The sequence below is a fragment of the Schistocerca gregaria genome, chromosome 3, assembly GCF_023897955.1.
Source record: "Schistocerca gregaria isolate iqSchGreg1 chromosome 3, iqSchGreg1.2, whole genome shotgun sequence".
Classification (NCBI taxonomy): domain Eukaryota; kingdom Metazoa; phylum Arthropoda; class Insecta; order Orthoptera; family Acrididae; genus Schistocerca; species Schistocerca gregaria.
Window position 1 is genome coordinate 863,584,009 of NC_064922.1, and position 26,008 is coordinate 863,610,016.

Genomic DNA, 26,008 nt, shown 5'->3' on the forward strand with positions numbered 1-26,008 from the left:
TCCATACAAATACTTTCAGAAACGACTTCCTGACATTTAAATTTATACTTGATGTTAATAAATTTTTCTTCTTCAGAAACGCTTTCCTTGCCATTGCCAGTCTACATTTTATATCCTCTCTACTTCGAACATCATCAGTTATTTTGCTCCCTAAACAGCAAAATTCCTTTACTACTTTAAGTGTCTCATTTCCTAATCTAATTCCCTCAGCATCACCAGACTTAATTCGACTACATTCCATTATCCTCATTATGCTTTTGTTGATGTTCATCTTATACCCTCCTTTCAAGACACTGTCGATTCCGTTCAACTGTTCTTCTAGGTTCTTTGCTGTCTCTGACAGAATTACAATGTAATTGGCAAAACTCAAAGCTTTTATTTCTTCTCCATGGATTTTAATACCTACTCCGAACTTTTCTTTTGTTTCCTTTACTGCTTGCTCAATATACAGATTGAGTAACATTGGGGAAAGGCTACAACCCTGTCTCACTCTCTTCCCAACCACTGCTTCCCTTTCATGCCCCTTGACTCTTATAACTGCCATCTGGTTTCTGTGCAAATTGTAAATAGCCTTTTGCTCTATGTATTTTACCCCTGCCACCTTCATAATTTGAAAGAGTGTATTCCAACCAACATTGTCAGAAGCTTTCTCTAAGTCTACAAATGCTAGAAACGAAGATTTTCCTTTCCTTAATCTTTCTTCTAAGATAAGTTGTAACGTCAGTATTGCCTCACGTGTTCCAGTATTTCTACGGAATCCAAACTGATCTTCCCCGAGGTCGGCTTCTACTAGTTTTTCCATTCGTCTGTAAAGAATTCCTGTTAGTATTTTGCAGCTGACGCTCATTAAACTGATTGTTCGGTAATTTTCACATCTGTCAACACCTGCTTTCTTTGGGATTGGAATTATTATATTCTTCTTGAATTCTGAGTGTATTTCGCCTGTATCATACATCTTGCTCACCTGATGGTAGAGTTTTGTCAGGACTGGCTCTCCTAAGGCCGTCAGTAGTTCCAATGGAATGTCGTCTACTCTGGGGGCCTTGTTTTGACTCATGTCTTTCAGTGCTCTGTCAAACTCTTCATGCAGTATCGTATCTCCCATTTCATCTTCATCTACATCCTCTTCCATTTCCATAATATTGTCCTCAAGTACATTGCCCTTTTATAGACCCACTATATACTCATTCCACCTTTCTGCATTCCCTTCTTTGCTTAGAACTGGGTTTTCATCTGAGCTCTTGATGTATATACAAGTGGTTCTCTTATCTCCAAAGGTCTTTCTAATTTTTCTGTAGGCTCTATCTATCTTACCCCTAAGGCTCTACATCCTTACATTTGTCCTCTAGCCATCCCTGCTTAACCATTTTGCATTTCCTGTTGATTTCATTTTTGAGACTTTGTATTCCTTTTTGCCTGCTTCATTTACTGCATTTTTATATTTTCTCCTTTCATCAATTAAATTCAATATTTCTTCTGTTACCCAAGGATTTCTACTAGCCCTCATCTTTTTACCTACTTGATCCTCTGCTGCCTTCACTACTTCATCCGTCAAAGCTTCCCGTTCTTCTTCTACTGTATTTTTTTCCCCCACTCCTGTCAATTGCTCCCTTATACTCTCCCTGAAACTCTGTACAACCTCTGGTTCTTTCAGTTTATCCAGGTCCCATCTCCTTAAATTCCCACCATTTTGCAGTTTCTTCAGTTTTAATCTACAGGTCATAACCAATAGATTGTGGTCAGAGTCCACATCTGCCCCTGGAAATGTCTTACAATTTAAAACCTGGTTCCTAAATCTCTGTCCTACCAATATATAATGTATCTGATACCTTTTAGTTCAAATGGCTCTGAGTACTATGGGACTTAACATCTGTGGTCATCAGTCCCCTAGAACTTAGAACTACTTAAACCTAACTAACCTAAGGACATCACACACATCCATGCCCGAGGCAGGATTCGAACCTGCAACCGTAGCAGTCGCACGGTTCCGGACTGAGCGCCTAGAACCGGTAGACCACCGGCGATACCTTTTAGTATCTCCAGGGTTCTTCCATGTATACCACCTTCTTTCATGATTCTTAAACCAAGTGTTAGCTATGATTAAGTTGTGCTCTGTGCAGAATTCTACCAAGTGGCTTCCTCTTTCATTTTTTAGCCCCAATCCATATTCACCTACTACATTTCCTTCTCTCCCTTTTCCTACACTCGAATTCCAGTCACCCATGACTATTAAATTTTCATCTCCCTTCACTATCTGAATAATTTCTTTTATTTCATCATACATTTCTTCAATTTCTTCGTCATCTGCAGAGCTAGTTGGCATATAAACTTGTACTACTGTAGTAGGTATGGGCTTCGTATCTATCTTGGTCACAATAATGCGTTCACTATGCTGTTTGTAGTAGCTTACCCGCATTCCTATTTTCCTGTCATTATTAAACCTGCTCCTGCATTACCCCTATTTGATTTTGTGTTTATAACCCTTTAGTCACCTGACCAGATGTCTTGTTCCTCCTGCCACCGAACTTCACTAATTCCCACTAACTTTAACCTATCCATTTCCCTTTTTAAATTTTCTAACCTACCTACCCGATTAAGGGATCTGACATTCCAGGCTCCGATCCGTAGGACGCCAGTTTTCTTTCTCCTGATAACGACGTCCTCTTGAGTAGTCCCCACCCAGAGATCCGAATGGGGGACTATTTTACCTCCGGAATATTTTACCCAAGAGGACACCATGATCATTTAATCATACAGTAAAGCTGCATGCCCTCGGGAAAAATTATGGCCGTTCGCAGTATCAGCACAGCAAGGCCGTATTGGTTAGTGTTACAAGGCCAGATCAGTCAATCATCCATACTGTAAAGGCTGCTGCCCCTCTTCAGGAACCACATGTTTGTCTGGCCTCTCAGCAGATACCCCTCCATTGTGGTTGTACCTACGGTACGGCTATCTGTATCGCTGAGGCAGGCAAGCCTCCCCACCAACGTCAAGGTCCATGGTTCATGGGTGGGTATACAGGTATAACTATTGAAAATTTGTGCTGGTCAGGGAGAACTAGAAATTCACCGTATTTATTCATAACAAAAGCAAGTGGTTTGCAAATAAAGCATACTGTCCTTTTTTATGTGCAGTTAGATAGCCAGTAGCAGGCCATGTTTTTTGAGTTAGAAATTTTGAAAGACCATTTACTATATCTATGGATGATATAGTATTCCAATTGGATTCACATCATCTAGGAAGCTGATCAGTAAGTATATCATTAACTGATGTGTTTGATTGGTTAATTTCATATCTTAATTAATTTACTATAGTGGTAAAGTATTTATTGAGCTCTTCTGGCTCAAGCAGAACATCCTTAGTTTGAGTAGAAGTGGATTCTTGTGTTATAATATCCCAGGCAGCCTTACATTTGTTTGGAGTTCCTTCTACATAATTTTCATAAGCACTCCTTTGGCAAGTTTAAGTTCTGCTTTGTAATGTTTTTCTACATTTTAGGTACACTTTATACGAAATGTCATATTGCTCTGTGCCACATTTGTAATTATTTCCATTCATCTTGTGCAGTCGGTCGGTCAATTCGAGTGAGGGGACCAAACAGCGTGGTCATAGGTCCCATCGGATAAGGGAAGGAATTCAGCCGTGCTCTTTCACGCGAACCACTCTGTCATTTACCTGAACTGATTTAAGAAAATCTTGGAAAACCTAAACAGGACAGCTGGATGCAGATTTAAACCGTTGTCCTCCTGAAGGCTAGTCTAGTGTGCTGATCAATATGTCACCTCATTTGGTCATCTTGTACAGCGAATCATCTTTTCCCTCACATTAGCAGCTCATCATAACATATAATAGTCTTATTGTATGCATAACATATAACAGTCTTATTGTATGCTTCTTTTGAACTGCATTGACCCAGATTATAACGTGGGGCTGTTAAGCGATGAAGTGAAGGCATGCCAGGTGAGTGTGATTATTCTGTGAAGGCTTATTTGGCCAAATTTTCAAGTGCATTCCTGATACGAATGAAGTCTGTACACTTGCACTGCATCAGGTACAATTCCCAGATGATCATGAAAGCAACTTTCAGTCAACTTACTCAAAGTTCCAGAGTCAAAAGAACACACCCCTATTGAAATATTTTTAACATTTGTGCGTGGCTGGGAGCACGAAGCTAACAATACATTTCAATACTTCAGTGAGTATGAAAGTGACACACAGCGAAAGTGCAAAATATACGTGTTTGTCACCTCTTTCTTACCAATACAGAGATAACAGCGGTGGCTCAAAATTTAGTTGAGACATATAAGATGACTTAGAATTAGGAAATGAACTAATTTAGGTGAGGAATAAAATAAAGTCAGGAGAAGTGGCTGTATGAGCTCCTCTTTGGAAAAAGCAGTTTGTTTCCATAATATCAAGGTCCCTCTAACAAAATAAATGTTGCTTATAGTCACAAACAGCAGTGAAGGAAAAGTCATATCAAACTTAAATTGATCAAAGCAAGCTTTGGATCTCTGTGTTAGAAGGCATGCTCAATGTTTTGAATATGCTCAGTACTGAAAGTGGTATTTTAAGAGAAAAACAGTCATGAAGGTATTATATGTAGACTCGCTACAATGAAGTGTAGGCACAAACAAATTAGCCTATAGTTTAAAACTTTTATCTTCAGGCAGGTGCTTGGAAAAGTATTGTATCTGAATTAAATATAAGTAAAATTTGCTTGGTTGTTTTGCATTCATTTTCTTATCTTGAATTTGCCTAAAAGTATTTTTGCTTATGCTATGGTAACAATGTGTCATTCTTAAAGTTGAAATGAATATAAAATGTAAGGATTTTTTAAAAATATAACTGTTTAGTGATGTTAATAAATCATCTTGAATACCTTTATGGTTTCAGTTTTTCCATTAAACAAATTTCAATTTGTAAAATCATAAACTGTACAGTAAAATTGTATACAAATAAAAAATTAATCTCTTAAATGCTGCTTACCAGACTTTTAATTTGAAAATTGTGATATTTGAGAGTTAACGGTAAAGTTTTGTCTGGCAGGCTCTTACCAAAGTTTAAGCCTAGGGCTACACAGATCCTAAATACGGTACTCATGCCACCTCAGTTTATTATCCACCTGGAATGTTAGTAACTTAACACACAGAGCCTGATTCAGTATGTTGCTCCTTTGTTTGATTGAAAATTCAATGTATTTTCTATGTGCTTAGAGATAATTTTATATAATATCTTGTAGGAGGCTGATAGGTCTATAGCTGCTTTTGTATGTCGTCCAATTCATTTAATTTTAAGCAGAAAAATGACAGGCAGAAACAGCAAGTGAAAAATCCATGCAATATGCACATTTATATGTATATGTAATCCAACTTCGGAATTTTCCTTTGTGAGAGACCACATGATTTGTGAGTTGATTTAAAGTTCAAGATTCACATATTTTACTGTTTGCATCACTTCTGCGTGAACGAACAGTTGTTCGTATTGTTATATATAGCTGAGTCATTCCATGTCAAATCAACACACTTCAAATAAAAATTTTACCTCACTCTCTTAGATTTTGCTGAAAGTTGGTATAGTTATAGTGGGTTTTGAGACTAAGAAAAATACCAAATTTCAATTTTTTACCTCAAACCATTCCTGAAATATGGTTACGTAAACTTTTCAAAAACTGGCCAAAAATGTGCGAACAGACTCTTTTTTTAAATTGCCCTAGGAGCTACCCTAATTGAGTTAGAGAACTGGGAAATGTGTCATTTTGCAGCATTTTTCATGCTCTTTCCAGTGATAGACAAAAAACATAGCTTCTAATTAATAACCTTTTTAAAAATGGTTCTGGGTTGAGTGGAAGGACTAAACAAGAGACTTCGAAGGTTCTGTGACAAACTAGGTTCCAACTATCTGGACTTGCGCCATAGCGCTGAGAAGTGAAAGGTCTCCATAAATGGGTTGGATGAGAATTACACATCAGAGTCTGCTACTCAGGTGTGTGGAATGCAGATAACAACTGCTGTAGACAACCTGGAAGTATCAGTTTAACATTGAAAGAAATAAAAGTAATAAAATACTAATGGTAAACTGCTGAAGCACTCACAACAAAATACCAGAGTTTGAGGCACTCATGAAAACAGTGAAGCTCGCATGACACTAAGTATAAAAAGCTGGTTGAAACCTGAAATTGATAGCAGTGACACTTTGGGGGAAAATTTAAGTGTATATCGAAAGGATAGGCAAATGGGAAATGAAGGTGGTGTATTTGACACAGCAGAAAAGAAATTCAAATCCACTGAGATAATAACTGAAGCTGAATGTGATATTGTTTGGGTAAGACTTGGTATCAGGGATGGGCATAAAATGATAATTGGATCCTTCTATTGCCCACCAGACTCCTCTCTTAATGTAACTGAAAACTTTAGAGAAACCCTCAATACACTCGTACTTAAGTTCCCCAAACATACTGTAATAACTGGAACTGGAATGGGAAAAATATAGCTGTGTTAGTGGTGGGCATGATAAGTCATCATGTGAAACATTACTAGATGCCTTCTCGGAAAACTGTCTGGAACAGATAGTTAGGAGACCAATCATGATGGAAATACATTGGATCTAATGGCAACAATTAGACCTGACCTGTTTGATGACATCCTCATTGAAACTGGTATTGGAGACAATGATGTGGTTTTGGCAACAATGATTGCCAAAGTATGACTAAAACAAGCAGAAAGATGTTCATGTTCAGTAAACTAGATTAAAAATCACAATGAGGAACCGTTAACTTTCAGCACAGGGCAGGAGCATGTAGAGAAAATATGGCTCAAGTTTAAAAGAATAGTTGAGCATGCACTGGACAGATATGTACCCAGCAGAACAATTGATAATGAAAGGGAACCTCCATGGTATACAGTCACTGTAAACAAACTTCTAAAGAAACAGAGATTACTGCATAATAGGTGTAAAATTAAGTGTAGGGCTATAGATAGAGAGATGCTATCTCAAATGCATTTGGCTGTCAAGAGGGCAGTGCGTGATGCCTTCAGTGACTACCATAGCAGAATATTGTCTTTCACAAAACCCAAAGGAATTCTCGTCATATGCGAAGGTTGTTAGTGGCAACAAAGTTACATCTCCAGTGCCTAGTGAAAGAGACAGGAATTGAAATTGAGGGCAGTAAAGCAAAAATTGAATGCTTAACTCAGTTTTCAAATGTTCCCTTACAAAGGAAAATCCAGGAGGATTGCCCGAATTTAATCCTTGTACCATTGAAAAGATGAATGAAATAAGTACTAGTGTCAGTGATGTTGAGAAACAGTTGAAAGCCGTTAAAAACTTAACAAAGCTCCTGGGACCGAGGGAATTCCTGTTAGATTCTATACTGAGTTAGCCCCTCGTTTAGCTACAATCTCTAGTAGATCCCCCAAACAAACAAAATTGTGCCTAGTTCCTGGAAACTAGGTCACACCCACCTACAAGAAGGGTAGTACAAATGATCCACAAAACTGCCATCCAATATCCTTGACATAAATTTGTTGTAGAATCTTAGAACAAATTCTGAGCTCAAACGCAATGAGGTATGTTGGGCAGAATGGTCTCCTCAATGCCAAAACATCGACCATGTGAAACTCAACTTGCACTTTTCTCACATTATTTACTGAAAGCTTTGGATCAAGGCCGTCAGGTAGATGCATTATTTCTTGATTTCCAAAAAACATTTGACTCAGTGCTGCACCTATGCTTCTTGTCTAAAATTGAATCATATCAGGTATCAAATGAAATTTGTGACTGGACTGAGGACTTTTTGGTCGGGAGTACGCAATAAGTTAATTTAGATGGACAGTCATCATCAGATGTAGAAGTAACTTCAGATGTGTCCCAGGGAAGTGTTTTGGGACCCTTGCTGTTCATGTTGTATGTTAATGACCTTGCAAACAATATCAATAGTAACCTCATATATTTTGCAGACGATGCAGGTATCTATAATGAAGTACTATCTGAAAGAAGATAAATATTCAGTCATATGTCAGTAAGATATCAAAATGGTGCAAATACTGACAACTTGCTTCAAATGTTCAGAAATGTAGAACTATGCACTTCACTTCAAGGAATGAAAAACCTAGTATCCTATAACTATACAGATAACAGAGTGTAAAGCTTTACAGGGATGTGAAATGGAATGAACACATAGGCTCAGTCGTGGGTATAGCGAGTGGTGACTTTGGTTTATTTGTAGAATACTGGGGAAGTACTGTCAGTCTTAGAAAGGAGATTACTTAGAAATCACTGGTGTGACCAGTTCTAGAGTATTGCTCACATGAACCAAATAGGACTAACAGGGTATCGAGCATATACAGAGAAGGGCAGCATGAATGATCCAAGGTTTGTATGATCTGTGTGAGAGTGTCACAGGGATACTGAAGGAACTTACATGGAAGATTGTTTACGACAGACGTAAACTATGTCAAAAAAGTCTGTTAACATGCACCTCATGATGGTTTGCAGAGTATAGATGCAGATGTAGATATTACTCTAGTTTGGAGAGCTTGATCCTTTTACAGTCTTTCCCCGTAAATTTTGCAATTCAAATTGCATAAATTTTCTTCCAGCTCAAATAATTTAAACAGAAAACTCATCACCTCATGGCTCCTTTCCTTCTTCTTATACAGAATGACTTTATAGGCCTGGGATAACTTCACTTCCAGGATGTCATTATTAACTAACTGTTCCAATATTATGAGAAGGAAAGTTGCTACTCACCATATAGCAGAGATGCTGAGTCACAGATAGGCACAACAAAAATATTTTCACACTTTTTGTTGTGCCTATCTGGGACTAAGCATCTCTGCTACATGGTGAGTAGGAACTTTCCTTCTCGTAATACTGTTACATTCCATCCTGGATTTTCTATGTTTAACTAACTGTTCTTCTGATCCATATTTTGAACTATACAAACATTAAAAGAAATCTTCAGAGGTAGCTTTGCTCTGTTGTTGGTTACTGTGCCATCTGCCTTAACTCAGGAATGTCTAACTGACATGGGTTTCTTTTGAAACTGAACCAAATGCTTTCTCAAAATCTAAGGCTCGTAAGCACAGCAGCAATTGAGTTTCATGCATTTGTCAAACCAGCTTGATGAAAAAAATCCATTTTTCCTATGTAACTGGAAACGATTTTAATGAAAACCTGGTATATCACAAACAGCAGATCAATAGCTCTATATTTTTTTTTTTTATCTCTCCTCCCATGATAAGTGGGACAATTACAGCATTGTTCCAGGGTTGAGCAATTGTTTTCTTTCACATACTGTCTGTAAAAACCAAAGTTCCTTTTGTATAACTTTTCCTCTTATTTTAAACATTGCTAGTGAAGCACACTCCTCACAGTACACCTGGCACTAACTTTGAAAATGTAAGTACTTTCGTTACTTAGTAGCTTTGTCATAGATTCATCCCTCAAGATACATTCAACAAAATGAATGAGAGTTTGTATATTTTTTCTGTCTATTGTTAAGTAGCTGTATCATATTCTATTTAAAATAATGAAATATGTTGCCTACCCAAGTAAAGTTTCCCTTTCATTTTCCTCATACCCTACCATTTTCAATAGCTTTTCTTACAAAATTTTTGGTGTGCCTTTTCACAGCCTTTCAGAGATAAATTTGTGTATCATGTTCCCTTTATAATTTACTCTAATATATCACCTCACCTGTTTTAATAGTTGCTTTGATCCATTTGAAAGTTTCTTCTCTTTTGTGTTCCTTGTACTTTTCACAATGTTTGTTGTTTGCCTCAATGCTCTTATTAAAAAATTATTTGTGTAAATTTTATTGTCTAAGATGCTGAACGTATTGCTTAATTTGATATGGTTTATCTCCAAATTCTAAAACAAATTTTCATTACCTACATTTTTGTATTTCCTGCCTGATGAGTTTGTTTCTAGCTTACTTAACTATTTTTACTCCGGACCTTATAACTCTTAAAATGTTGATTGGCGACTCCATGGAGTGCTGCTGTGTGCACAACGACCATATATGTTAAATTAAAAGGAAGGTCAGCATTGGCCATAATATTGATGTTTTATTGATAGCAGAATCGATTTTCGATCACATAGTGATCATCTTCAGTGCTGTACACATTTAAACTCGGAAACTGGTATCAAGTTATCAATAACCAAAACTGAGAAGTGATCACAATACCTCAATCGCTTCTCAGTTTTGGTTATTGATAACTTGATACCAGTTTCCGAGTTTAAATGTGTACAGCACTGAAGATGATCACTATGTGATCGAAAATCGATTCTGCTATCAATAAAACATCAATATTATAGCCAACGCTGACCTTCCTTTTAATCTTAAAATGTTAACGTATTAGCAGTGTTACTTGGATTCTTCTTATAACTGAATGTATTCCAATAATGTCTGATACTATTCCCATCCCCTAGTTTACATAGTAAAGTCGAATTTTTTATACTTTTGTTGTGAAACAATAACAAATACACTTAGAACTACTGATCTGATTGTATGCTAGCAGTAAAAGTCTAGCAATCAAATGAAAACAGGTTCCATAATATTATTGTAGTAAAAAATAAGGCTCAATTTTACACACTTGATATTTATTCTTTTGTTTTTTATTGTTACACCAACTATTAAGATACAATAGTCACTACGTGAAAATGCGCTTTGCGCTAAATATCCTGATATGCCTATTTTATTTTTAATATATTCTGTATAAATTTATCTATCAAAAAACAAAATAATGCTTGAGTAAAACAACTGTTTAAAGGAGAATATATGCACCTGGTATCTGTTATGAGGTTTACTATGGTCTGCTATGAGGTATACAAAATAATACCCGAATTATTTGTAGTGGTCATCAGTGTTGAAGAACACATTACTTGTACTGACAGAAAGGCATCTTGTTGGAACGACACGTCTATGGTTGTGCGATTACAAAATAAACTGGCACACGGTTAACATTAATGACTCAGTGTCATCAACTGCCTCCGTATCTTGTGACAAACTACTTATATATTAAATTAGGTTGCTGAGCCACAATTCTGATATTCGAAGGCTTAATTTTTAATGGAATATATTCTGCTTATCGAGTATATTAAATCTGTGCATCTGAGGAAATACATTAACAATTTAACGAACAATAAGAGAGGTAAAAAACTAATGTAACATTTGTCATTGCGTACATAGTCTTGTCTCAAACTGTTGACCGCTTTGTTAACAAAAAATAAAATTGTTTATAAAAATAAATGAAGTATATCTGTAACTGAATTTATCAAAACTGGGACCCAACAAACTTATTTATCTAAAAACATAAATATTTTCATCATACAATCATATCATTCAACTTTCATATATTTACAATAGAAAACTTATAAACCTACTGGAATACCTACAGTTCTTTGTGGAAGGCTTTGTTTAAACTAAATTAACCCTTAATACCCTTAAATATTCAAAGTTACACATTCTAACCATCATCTGCAATAACAACAGTTATAATTTTCTGCAATGCAGTTTTGCACAGTGTGGCAATACCAAACACCAAATTGTAACTTTCAATCAATATTTTCATTAGTCACAAAGTCTTTGCAAACATCAAGTTTCACATGCAATCTTAATGTCAAGCCTTGCCCTTAGCACTAATATGGAAAAACCATTCATTCTTGAGAACCTAATAGTAACTGTATGAATCTTTTTCTCACTTACATACCTATGGCCATTTCCTTACATGAAACAGACAATTCTTATTTACTTGCATTTACAACTAAAGAGGTGTAAAAAATGAATGTTATTGTTTGAAGGTTGAAGGAAACAGATTCACCATCATAAGCCAATGATATGTTACTACAGTGTGACATGCTGAAGAAATAGTATGATTCTCGAGCTAATATTTGTACTTACAACCTTAACAACATGACAAATGATTCTGAACACATACAGATCACATGACTTCCAGTGAGATACAACACAGTTATGGATTTAATTTTCCTTAATGATTGAGCTGTGTTGGCGAAGCTACTTTTAAACGTACATACCAGTTGCATACACATTTACCAACGCATTGAACAACAATTGCATTACTTATCAGAACTTGAGGACAATAAGATTTTACAATTATTATGCGGCCAAGACAGAATTTTAAGGCATACTGTCAGAGGCAGATCTCCACTGTCTGCATTACACGAAGTAATAAAGTTTATCTTCTGGCATTGCAATTAAACGTTCATGTTTTCAGATAAAAATAACTTTTTTTATGTAATTGACTGGCTGTCTTCCAATACTACTAAACTGCTCTCTAGCGGAGAAATGTAATGTGTTGGAATAAGTTTTGTATTTAAACACAAGTGCTCCTTGCCAAACTGCTCATGAAAACACTTGTACACTTGCAACGTTAAAAGAATTTCTACTCAACAGGACATCAACAGACCCTATCACACATTATTCAGTCTGTTATGCCAACCAGAGTGCTTATGTCCTGAAATCACTTGTTCCAGAAAACAAGGCAAGCTTCAGTTTAAATCGAAAATGAAACAAGAAAGGAAAGTATGACAGTTATGGAAAGGGGGGAAAATAACATCAACACTCTGCTTCGGACGGTATGCGAGCTTTTTCACATGTCAAGTGAAATATTGTGTCAGAAGTCCTGTTGCAAACAGGTAACCCTGAGCTATCCTTCACGAATGATAAATATTCTATACACATAGAAACACACCCACACAATTTTATGTAAAATCGTATTTGTAAGGACACAATTACAACCTCCATTGCTAATTAATAATCTTTTCTAGAACTGACACATGAAAAAATATTTAATATACATTAGTAAATATGGTGTAATTTTACTTCTACTACTGTAAAAATACTCAAAAGATGATAGGAAATGTTACTACCAGTTTGAATGGTTACAAAGTCTTGGAACTAAAACCACAATTACTTGCTACAATAATGGAACAAAGAATATGAGAAAATATAGTAGTAGTCACATAAAAATAACAGGAAACAATACCAAGAAATTTTTTCAGCATTTCTCTTCTAATGCAGGAATGAAAACATTAATATACTTCATGTACAGTACAATGCACGCAATACACAAAATTTGAGCAACTGTTATTGTTTGCAATTTTCTAATTTTTTATCAACTGTAATAAACAGGGAAATATTTTTTTGTGATAGTAATATGTGAAGTTACATCTTAATTAAAAGTGTCTAATATGTATTGACAAAAGAATCAATTTTTGAAAATATGGTATAATGGGATACGTAAAAGATACTCATCACACAGTGTCAGGAGAAAACACAGATGAAATTAAGGAAATGTGCAAGCTTTTGGAGCCAGTGGCTCATGTTGGCAGAAGGATGGGAGGGGAGGAAGAGGGACAAGGAAAAAAAAAGGACTGGCGAGTTTTAGGAAATGGGAGAGTTATGGCAAATTCATCCAAAACCTGCGTCAAGGGAGAGAGACCATGTGGGATGAGAAAGAAAAACTGATTGTTGGGGACTGCACTGGACAGGATTTGAAAACATGAGAGCTTAAAGATGGAAGATATGGTAATAAGCAAGACAAAGGATACTGACTAAACATTGTGCAAGAGTTAACAAGGGCAGACAGCTATGTGCATTATACACGTTAAACATGAGTGCGTTGGTGTATGTGACGTAAATTAAGGCCAGGATAATAGTGAGAACCCAGGACATTTTGTAATACCTGTTCCCAGTTCCGTTTATTTCTTTGGTCTGAACATTTTTTCAATAACTATTCATTTCTTTACTCCCTTTTGGTTTTCTATATCTTTTACTTTCTGTCCTATCTCACCTTGTGTCTAACATGTACAATGCACTTTGCTTTCTGCTGTTATTAACTCTTGCAAGATGTTTTGACAGTAATCTCAGTCTTGCTTATTGCCCTATGTTCCACCTTTACCATCTCAGATTTTCAAATGTCATCCAGAGCAGACGCCAACAATGTCTTTTCCTCTCATACCATCTGGAAAGTCTACCCTGACCTAGATTTTCGGGTGACTTTTCTGTAATTCTCCCTATTTCCTAAACCTCACCAGTCCTTTTCCTTCATCCCTCTCCCTTCTCCCTCAACCTTTCAACCAGAAGGAGCCACTGGCTCCGAAAGCTTTCACATTTCCTTAACTTTTATATGTGTCGTATGTGTCTTCTCCTGCCACTGATTGGTGAGTAGATTTTTTATCTATCCAGTTATATTATAGTACTTAGCGTGTTAAATAGGATGCCTGTGGCATACTGAGACATTATTCTGTAGGTTTCTTTCAAACATGAGCCACAGTTTTTCTTAATGCTGAAATCAGGACTATTTTGATAGTTCTACAGCAGACTGTTAATGTATTAACCAATTAACATGTAAAGAACCAATCAAACAGCCACATTTTGCACCTTCCCCAGCATTAACACTGTCTGTGACCACTCTTCCACTTGTCATACCTTCAAACATATCCTACAGGCACTTCTAATAAGAATAGTCAGAATTCACTGGTGAGAATAGATAATTCTTTTTTACTTATGACTTGCCTATAATATTATCTGATCATACTATTTTTCTTGTATAGACTTCAACTGTAAAAATGCTTTGATTTTATGAAGTATTAGTTTTTTGTTTGTGCAGTGTGTATGGTTTTCGTGAATTCACTGCCAGCTAACTAACTAACAAGACATGAGAAAAGTGGTCAACTGAGAAATACTTGTCACTATTCCAGCAATACGAGACAAGTTTTTGGGACATCTCAATGATGTCTCATATCCATCACACTGAAGTGTAGATGGCACTTAGCAAACACAATACACCTTAGCTGGAAAACTGAGAACTATTCAGCACATCCAGAGACCGAAAGTGTATTTTGCTGATCAGTCAACTTTCAACTAATTCCAGGTTTAAATTAACCACGTGAAAAGGGGCTTTTGAATAGAATATGCACAACAAAATTTTCTGAATTACGCAGAATAAGTCTCCCTGAAATTATATTTCCAACTAGAGTGATTGTCCATAGTACTAGACTTGTGTCTGGAACATTTAAATTGGTTTTCAGGGGCACAGATTTTTAAAAGTGCTACTATGAAACCAACAATTCCATTACTTGTTTTGGAATGAGAACCAAAACTAATGTATTATAATACCAGACATCCCTTTTAAAATAATCAAATAAAGAAATGCAATTAAAATTTCAAGGGGATTTGGCAGTCACTCAAATATTGCATTGCATACAATTATGTTCATGTAGCATATAAACTTTAAGTGCTTCTCATATTTTGGTTTCCATGTGAGCATGAACATTAGTCTATAGTGATTTCATATATATATTGAAAAGAGGTCACGACAAATTTTGGAACAATATAAATGCAATTCTTTGGTACATATTTATCACAAATTTGAATTTTGATGTAATAACACATTTCAGACATATTCTAATAAACATGCAGATATAAACATCAACAAAAGTCAGAAAATCAATGAATTGGCTGTGAAATTGAAATGTTGAAACCTCTTTTGTTACTGATATAAACCACTGAACAAGATAATGGTAGAAAGCCAATTTTACACACTACAAACAGCAGCCAAGCTACGGAAGGTTACAAAGGGAATCTCAGTTCAACAAAGTGTTGGATTATAAAAATTCAAGAAATACTGGTTTTGGGCACAACACATCTTCAATCACCTAAAAGCTTTACACCTAATATGTAATGCTTGCAAGATACAATAGCGGAATGCACACGTAAATGACAGGAAGAGCTGATCAGTTTGTACTGAAGTGCTGTGAAGTATATCCCTAATTAACACACATTTTCAGAAACACTATGACAGATCACAAAGAGAATAAAAGTCACACTGTCATACACAAAAATTACAGATGAGATCTGCACATACTTCAGATACATCAGGACCTCAATATTTTCAAACAGCTCTTCCCACAGTGATTAGATAACGCATAGTGCACATACAATGTTAACGTCTACTATATAAATAACATACATTACACTTTTAAAAATTAATACTCATTTTAAATACTGTACATAAAACAACAATTTAAATTTATTCACAGTCACGGCACTTACCAAGAGAAGTGTCAGGAAAGTTACCTGCACTATTAAAGAAGCTTCATAGAATACAAAAAGCATCAAACCTGCAGGCGAATGTTGCAGGTACATGCTTCATGTGACTTCTTTATTTCTTGATGAGAAATATACCTGCGTTATCTCAGTTAAATACTAATATGGCTTAAATAAACTGCAGCCAGAATGTGACTTCTTGTGGAGAAACACTTAACAAGAAAAATAGTAAGTAGAAGAAAGAAGATGAGAGAAAGTCACACTGGCCCATATTTTTTTCATTCCTTTTCACCTTTTCTAAGTCTACAATAAAAGTCTAGCATATATTTCTTTTCTGAAATTACTGATTAACTGAAGAAGTGATAAATAGGAATCGGGGGTATATCTATTACTGAAATCTCACTGCTCGCACCAGAGTGCCAATTAATAATGACACAGTGCAAATTTGTAGGTCCGTACAACACCATTCACTCATTTACTGTAAAGTGTCTTAAGCACAAGACTAGCGACATAACTACTGTAGCCTGCGAGGAACAGGCTTTGTACTCCACAGTCAGCGCAAAAAGCTGTACAGGCTGAGGCCTGTTTGTTATGATCATTTCTAATAAAGACATCCATTCAGACAATGGCATAAAACATATCTTCTAATGTCTGATTCAGAACACTAGATGAAATCACACACACAAAAATCTCCTGAGTGATAAAGTGGAAGTTGATGCGACATCTGCATGTCATGACATGCAACATTTGTGCATGCCAAACCTGAGTTCTGTTTCCTATTGGAGGCATTTGTTATTACTGAAGAGAACAGCTATAAAAATATTTATAAATCACTTCACATCTGTCTCAGCTGTTTCTGACATGAAGGCTGAACAAGTTAGTAAAAAGTACTTGGAGATATCTAAGCATGATTACTGATGCATATGCACACGTATACAGGTGGATTTGTACAGCTCTAAGTGTTCTTGCTGCCTGACACAGTTCAGTGTAAAATTAAAATCTTAAATATTGAGTAAGCTGTCAATAAGACAGATTCAATTTAAATTACACTTCACTTTTTTCCTCTGAAAATGAGTAAGCCTACATTACAGTAGTCACATTCACACAATACATTCTTCTGTGAAGAGTACAGCTTGGCTCAAGGCAAATGCAAAATATAACAATTTTTTAAAATACTGTTAGAATTCCTCAGAGAGAGGATTTGAAAAAAAAAAAAAAACAACAAAAATACAAAACATTTTCAAAATATGAAATATAGCATGCTACAGTGTCTGATAAACACAGTTTTAATTTGATTATAGTTCAGAATTTTTTTTTCACTTTTGTGTTCTTTATCTGCACCCACTGCTCTGAAATAAACTTTGCTGCACTCTCCTGAAGAAAGTCTTATCTGTTCTTTAACTTTGCAATTTCAACACTGAGGAGGTCATTCAAAATATTATAGAAACACTACAGTATTTTTGTACTTTTGAAAGGCTAGACTGTGGGGCTCAATACTTTTGTAAAATTTCTTTCCATTAGGATGATTTAATGAAACATTGATACTGGCAGCTTCATTAACACAATAGGAATTTGTAGGCGTAGTATAATTGAAAGGAAACACTTATAAAGGTTATTTAAAAAATGATTTCCGTCAAAATTATTATCCTTGGGACAACACGTTCAGTGCTTTTACCGTAAATATGTTGCTTACAATAACAAATAAAAATTTACACCATTTTACAAATATTCTGTATGTCTATAGTCTACCCTAGCCTTCTAATCATCTATTTAATAACGAAAAACACCCAGTGTTACCCACAAGCTTAACAATGATTTTAAAATAAATATTTTGTGGCCTTTACATGGCAATTTATAAAGGTGTTGAGGTGTTTCAATAACAGGATTTCAAGACAAATGGCAGTATTTGCCATGGTATCCAAGTATATCATTTACTGATGAGGTATTTACTGTGACCACAGTAAAACATACAAAGCCCAAAATGAAATGCAGGAAAGAGCAGCAAAAATTCTCCATTTATTGAAATGCTCTTATAAGTATTATAATGCAAAGGAACAGTTGACATCATGTTTAAATTGTGATTATAATATTCATTATGCTTTTATAGCAAAGAATAAATCTGTGTTATGTATGAGAGCAGTCCACATTGTCGGTTTGAAAGTTTAATGAGCAAGGGGTACTGATTTTGTGCATGTATCTGCATGTTATTCACAGCTTCAACAAGCTGGTGAATATCTGAATCAGTCTAAATTTATTACAACAACAAATTTTGATTATAGACATCTGACTGATAATGTTAACTTAAAGTGCAAATGGGAAAAGTGTTTGAAGTGGAAGTGAAAGGTGTTTCTTAAAGACAGCTAAAATTGTCAGATTTATCAAAATTTGAACTATTTCTTGTTTAAGGTGCATTCTTTTTGGAAAGTGGGAGGAGGGGGTGAGTGGGAGGGAGAGGGAGGGAGGGAGGGAGAGATGGGATTAATTTTTGCTTCAACATGAGTAAATACCTTCATCAAGCAAATTCAATATTAGGATGTATAAATGCTGATTTTACATAATAGGATCCTTTTCAATAGTATACATAAAACCATTACATGTAACATGCACTCACAAATTGAAAATATGCTACTTAAAAATAATGTATATTTTGTACTTGTAGTGTCACTGAGGTGGCAGCTGAGATGGCAGTAGATATGTACGTAGGATAATTATTTATTTAGCCACAACAAACTTTTGCGAATAGTGTGACGAGTCTCTGAAAATAGTACTGTGCTTAGAAAAATCTGAATTAAATACCTGATTTTCCTCAGTCAAAAACTTACAACTACTTTAGATTTAAAATTTTAATCATATATATTTAGTTACTTATGAAGACAAAATTATAAGTAAACTTTAATCAAAAAATTACAGTTTTGTACACCAATGAGCAATATTTATCATATTTTGTACTTTTCAGAATTATCGGTTTGTTTTAAATATGTTACTTGCTCAGTGCAAGCTCCCACTGCAGTTTTAATTGAGGTAATTTTCAGTTTTTCACACCGAATTTTGTCCATCGGTCTGTAACCAAAGTTCATTAAGCAAATGATTCTTTATTGTCCTTCCCTACATTTAACGTCACGAATAAAATTTAATTCAGATTATCCAGCAATGCAAACAGGTCTTCTAGTTCTGAGACGTCGTCATTCTACCTCAGCAGTTCTGATCTCTTGCAGTACCGTAAACAGATACTGCCTTCCCCTGCCAAAACAATTCTAATCCACTGGTGAAAATAAGGATCACTGATGGAACTGTCAAATGATTACACTCTCATTATGTTGATTCATGATGAGCAGCTCATTTAAGAGCTGTAGATTAGCAAGTGTTTTGTTGCTTTCACTCAATACAGTGCATTGTTCAACAAACCTAATAGAGAATCAAATTAAATAGTTCTGAAACAATTCACTCAACAATAAACGAATCACTGATACAGTGACAGCAATTCCACATAATTTTAGTCACAATTAACTGAAATTGTTACAGTTATTAGTAGCAAATAACATCACGGAATTTTTGGTTTTGTCACGACAAAATTGTGCAAAATAAATATCATTGCCTATGCGTATGGAATAAAAGATTTCCAAGAGAACTCATATCTCGGACAGTATTCCATCATGCTTCACCCGTGTGTTTTCTGTCTTCTACTGTTATTACCAATTTTTGGAAATTTCCTCATTGTGGTAATTACTAGTAGAAAGAACAGTGGTACACAACAAAGCTGTGCTCGTATTGTAGAACTGTGCATACACAGAACTCAAATGTAAATAACAGCCAACACAATACAGAACCGTTACAGAAAATGCAACAACCTCTACATGAGGTCAAACTAAAAACTTGTACTTTTATAAAGAAAAAAGGTTAGAGCTCGAATTTTCCTCAAAGATTAGGCTATTAGAGATAATTAAGCTGGTTAATACAACAATTAATTGTAACTCCTTAAATCCACTATGACCCCTCAAAGTAATACAATGTGTGTCTGGTTTTTCATTGAATTCTGTATCAACTGAATGAGATCAATGTATCAGCAGAAACCTACACCAATCTCTAACAACTGCATGTATTCTTTATCGCTCTAAATTACAAAGGCAATAATTATTAATAGCCATGGCATTAAAGCTTTGATAGTAAAAAAAACTGCTTGTAGATGACATTATCTAAACACTTTGTCATTACAGGGAAAAACGAAGAATAATATCAACAGGCAATTACATTTACACGCATAATGATACGTTTAAAATGCTGCTGCTCTAAAATATCCAACTTTTAGAGGTTGGTGAGTGGGTGCGCGTGTGTGTTGAGATTTTTGCACAGCATGGGCGACAAATCACAAGTATCATAAATGTTGTGACTATGACACATTCATCCAGATGTGGTAGTGGTGCAGGGTTTACCTTAGACAGTACCCACTAGCTGCTGTCATTGTTAAGTGCGAAAAACAATAATGGATACCAATCAATGTGTGGTCTAAGATTCAAGATCATCATGTCAGGCAGTTCCACACAAAGAATTATTGCAAGTGAAGAACTGCTAAAATCTTCAAGCAAATCTAGGTTTTCATGCCTAAACTGAGAAGTCACTTTCCTCTGAATCTGTCCTGTCTCGCCTGGAAGATGAAAGTTCATATAAATATCATCTAGGATCAAGAAGATTAACTTTTTTGAATAAATTTGCACTTCAAATTAAGTTCTCAATAAAGAATCACCAAGGAAGAACGGAAGAGATCTCAATGAAAGAAATTATAAAGAACATTTCATAAACGACTTATAATGGAGACAGCAATCACAATGATATAGAACACCTATTAAAAGACCAATGAAATCAGTTTGGAAATCATTAAGGTACTGAACTGCTAATGCTATTAAGCCACAGTAATGGCACTTACAATGATTGACTATTTAAAATTAGTGACAAAAAATGACAATGGATTATGTTTAATCGGGTGCTTCACAGATTCAACAGCTTGTGTGCTGACTATATCTTTCCATAACTGCAGACTTTTTCCACATGTACTGTAAATATAAATGAAATTAATGAAATGTAATTTTGACAGTCCCACCAGATCCAGCTTTACCTGATAAGATCGATATAACACTTACCCATACTTGACCTTCTGGCTCTAATATTCGCAATAAATCAAAATTTCACAATCCAATGCCAAATCTTTTTCTCCAGTCACCTTCCTTACATTTGAACTACCTCAGTTTGCTCTTTTACAATCCCTTGTTCACAAATAGCATCAGTTTCAAAAATATTGTAACACACTTTAAGTACAGAGCGTACAAGTGGTCGGTCATCCCATCACCCGATAATAAAATACTGGCAAACAAACACCTTCAAGCATACTACTACAGTTCCAAATTTTGTTCTCACGAACAATACTGAGAAATCTTCACAAGAATGTAATATTTTACATTTACACATGACGCAAAAATAGACAACAACCACAACCTGAGGATGACGATTTACAATGTGGGAACTGACGAAATGTATGAAAGTTTAAAAAAGAAGAACACATATTAACTCGGTGGCAACAAATGTAACAAGGGACAACAATATTCCATCTTCCAGTTCCTCAAAAAAGAAAATAATAAATGAAGAAAAAAAAATTTCCCTTCTCGACCAGCAGCATGTTAACGAGGCGCCTACACGAGCTCAGGGCGCAGCCCGCTACTGTGCAAGGTGCGGCGGGGGTGGCGTGACAGCCAGAATGCCGTGGAGGGCTGAGGAGGTCTTGAGGAAGCGCTTCAGCATGCCGCTGGAGCCACGGTGCTGCAGGCTCTTGTGTGTCGTCAGGCTGTTCTTGGTGCGGTAGCGGCGCTGGCAGAATTCGCACACGTACAGCTGGTCCGAGCGTTCGTGTTTGTCCTGGAAGTGTCGCTTGAGGGAATAGTAGCACGAAAAGGTGCGGCGGCAGTAGGGGCACTCCTGCGGCTCGTTGATGCCACCCGCCGTTGGCGGGGGAATGCGGAACTGCTGGACTTGTGAGCCCGTGCCACCTCCACTGCTGCCACCTGCAATGCACCCAGCCTCATTAAAGAGCCTTTCGAAAAATGCCATCATTGGCTTATTACATCAGGTTAAATATGGGACAGAAATAGAATTTGTTTCAGACTATAACAGTGTGGAGTTGGTGATACTGCAAGGTGTCCATATGAATAGTGCAATACAAGGGAAATACATATCTTTGTGAACTATTATTGCATTATCATCATGAGGTATACAGGGCAAGCATCTAGCTTTTCCACCTAAAATTACTTCTGACTCATTAAAGATATTTGTAATCTATTCTCAACTAGACAATAGTGGTAGGGGCTAATGAGCCAGAAGTTGTAACTTTACTAACCTACAAAATTCACGTGTCACTTTTTCTAATAGATACTGAGGTACCTTTTGGGACTGGATTATCAAACCACATCAGTGATATAGCTCTTCAGCAGACCCAGTTAGAAATTACAGACTAAAAATACATTGACTATGTTGATATTTATGTTGCTGTTGCAGCTGTTTGAACAGTGTGCTGCCTTGAAACTTGATGAGAATAGCTGGCACTACCAGGGCACTTAATACGTTGATCTTTGCAGCACTCTTTATCAAAACAAGAATTGTCAAAACAAGATACTCTTCCTCAGACTGACTGACTCTCAACAATATAAAATTGTCTTTTTGGTTCCAAAAATCTTTAAACATTGGTAAAGTATGACACACATGCAAGATTGCGTATCAACAGGATGGTGCAAAATTCTGTTTAGAGAAATTGCTGCCCGTTTCTAAGTGTTTAACAAAATTGCAGAAATGGATTGATCTCTATTACATGAGTCACTGATCGCTGTCTGTCTAGGTGAAAATTAGTGCCTCACTCTGTATATTCACAGTACAGTATTTTACGTATGCTTTTTGGCACTTGTTAAAACCATCGGTCAGATACTGTACTAGGTACAGTGGTCAATTATCTGCGAAGAATGAGTGAAGGGATTACTATGTACAACACACTTTAATGAAATATTACACGTACAACATAAGCAATAATAGCTGAAAGGTGAAACTTTATATGCTAATCACAAATTAATCTGAGAGAGAATATTCTGTAATCACAGAAACAAGGTCACCCTAGGGCTTACTTGCCAAAATCTTGGACTGATAAAAGCAAGATAAGGGTTTTATTCTTTTATAGTTGACACACACACACACACACACACACACACACACACACACCAGCTATGATTAAAAGTGATGACTACACTGGTGCATTACACTTCTGCAAGTGCTCACTGATTCTCCACATCATTTACACACAGAAGCTACAATTAAGAAAATTTTATATACTGGCGCATTATGAGTGGTCACTGACTTTTGCACATATCTTCAAACACACAATTCATCAGCAATACCACTAATGGAAAAAGAAACCTGAGATAACTTTTGTTCACACTATATATAATTGATTAAAACTGGAAAAGTTTTTATAAATGAAAGCCTAAGAGTTGTGAGAGAATGCCCTGAGTAGATACCACACTAAATGCACTATCTGTTTCATTGCATTCATAATATCAGAATAATTCTATTACAGCAGTGCAGTTTTGTTTCCTTTTTTTACCGTGCTTGCATTTTCAAAGAATGACCAAAGCTTGACAGTGCACATTCTTACCAAACATTTAACTGCGGTATCTGTGACCTTGAGATTACTGTAGCACTGCAATCTGCAGGTAACACAACATTGTTTTGAGAATATTATGAGATGGGCAATAATACAATATATCATATTACAAAGGAAATGTAAGAGCAAAAAAGCTTGTGGCAACATGCACTAAAAAAGGAAAAATATATAAAAAGAAGAGAGAGAAACTTTTAAAGACATTCACATTTTTTAAATGCATTAAGCAAAGATTATGTTTATAACAAATATTTGAGAGAGATGGGAAGGAGGCAGCAGACAAGAAGTCTTATATACACATATCACAAACAGCTTACTTTCGGAGCAAAAATATGTGTCTGAGCATTCTTTCAAGATTATATTGGAGACACTACTGAGAGTGAAAAGCAATACTCATGTTACAAAATAAGAAGGAACGCATTTAAAGGTAATGATTTTAACTGTTCTGTAATCAATATGCAATGCCACAATTGAGAATACAATTATTCAAAGCCTAAGAAGGAGGTTAAATTCTCCACTAAAGCCAAACAGCTCATCAGCCTGCACGTCATAAGGTGTTCCTACGTAGTGAGAGACTTCTTATCTGCCACTTGGAAGAACAGAATCTGTTACAACAAAACAAGATACCTTTTCCGAGGGAGAAAAGTGTTTATAGTTTTGGGTGTGGGAGGGCGCGCCCCTCACTCTCTCTCTCTTTCTCTCTCTAATAGAATTTTATGTCGACTTCTCCAGGCCTCGTTTTGTGGTAGGTGTAGATGTGGGTCATGAGACTGTTGCGCGAACAATACACCCGTTCGCAGATCACGCATCGGTACTCCTCCTGGCGCTCAGCGTGCTTGTCCGCCATGTGTCGTTTCAAGCTCGCTTTCGAGCACAGCACCTTACCGCAGCGCTGGCAAGGGAAAAGTTTCTTGACTGAGCCTGCAAAAATATAAGACATAAAAAAAAGATGCGAGGAAGCGTGAGCGTGGGTTTAAAAGTAATAGCCTGTTCAAGCAAAGAAGAAAAATAAAAAGCAAATAAAGTCCTAGTCTCAGGTGGGCTGTACTGGGGAGGAACATCTGTTGAAAGGACTGCAATATTTGCTGTGATAAAATTTTGGAGCAAAGTAAATAATTATTTGAAGAAGTACTTGGGTGAAAATCACTGGAAAAATAACAATGGTTACCTATGACGCACAAGTGTTCTGGGAAGGTCCTTTCCCTTTACCCCTTGTCAGTAACTACAACTTTCAATTTCTTTCTGAACAGTACATGTAAATCTAAAGCTTAAGATCAGTACTAAACATGACGAACATGTTTTATTTCAATCTAGACACTCACATACTGTTAACAAAGGCATTTTTTGCATTCGTAATTAAACCTTGACTTAAAAGAATAACACTTGAAAGGCTTCTTGCCGATAATTTTATTTCTGATAACACGACCTGGAGATTTGAAAATCCCATAGAAATCCTTCAATTTCACAATTAAGATATCCACGAATGTACTTGATTAACTTTCAACAGAAGATACAGATTTACCTTCACAGAGTAGCATGTGTTAAAGAGTTGCAAAATGGTGAATATCTGCACAACTAATGCATAACAAGCTACCCATACAACCATATATTTTATGCCACAGTATTTTCACTATTGTGCAAGTTAATGTCATCGTAACAGATATTATTGTTTATCTAATGTCAACTGAATAATGATAAAAAAGGAGAGCAAGAAAAACAGAACACACTTATGCAGTTAAATTGAAAGCAATCAACAACCACATCCTAAAGTTTATTAGCTCTTAGAATCTGGCGTTCATTCATCTGGGAAGGAACAAAAAGAAGTCAAATGGGAGCAGGACTTCATAAGGTTTAATCAGGAAAGTCACCTAACAGCTGATGACTACATTACTTGTCCTTCCTGTTTACACCTTCTGAAGTTCCTTTGCCATTTTTTCTTATAGATGTGGCATGCTTATGACTCTTATGATTCAACAATGAATCAATAAGTACGTCCCCCCCCTCCCCCCCCCCCAATTCTCATTTAGTCATGGTTTTTGACATAGGCGAAAGGATATTCATTTGAAAAATGCAGTCTTTTATTTTATGTATTTATTTATTTGGGGGTGGGGGTGGGGCGGGAAGATAGTATACTGGATATTTATTAGAATTTCATACTAAATGGTTTAATTTTATTTTCACAGTTTACTTTGGGAGTGCAAAACAAAAAAATAGCAACAGGAGAGTAAAACAAGGAAGTCCAG

General features: G+C 36.0%; 1 protein-coding gene across 10 annotated transcripts in view; it reads right to left on the reverse strand.

Moving 5' to 3' along the window:
- LOC126354879 (broad-complex core protein) overlaps positions 1 to 26,008 on the reverse strand; it is a 436,861-nt gene that overhangs the window by 38,960 nt on the left and 371,893 nt on the right. For 4 of the 10 annotated variants that reach the window (XM_050004904.1, XM_050004901.1, XM_050004903.1 and 1 more), the window contains exon 6: positions 10,585 to 22,125. The exons of 3 other annotated variants lie outside the window; for them this stretch is intronic. In XM_050004904.1, the coding sequence (XP_049860861.1) occupies positions 21,782 to 22,125 (344 nt within the window). In that variant the 3' untranslated portion in view covers positions 10,585 to 21,781. Of the gene's footprint in view, positions 1 to 10,584; positions 22,126 to 24,396; positions 24,687 to 26,008 lie in introns of those variants that run through there. 3 more of the 10 variants (XM_050004924.1, XM_050004922.1, XM_050004923.1) reach the window with 1 other exon arrangement.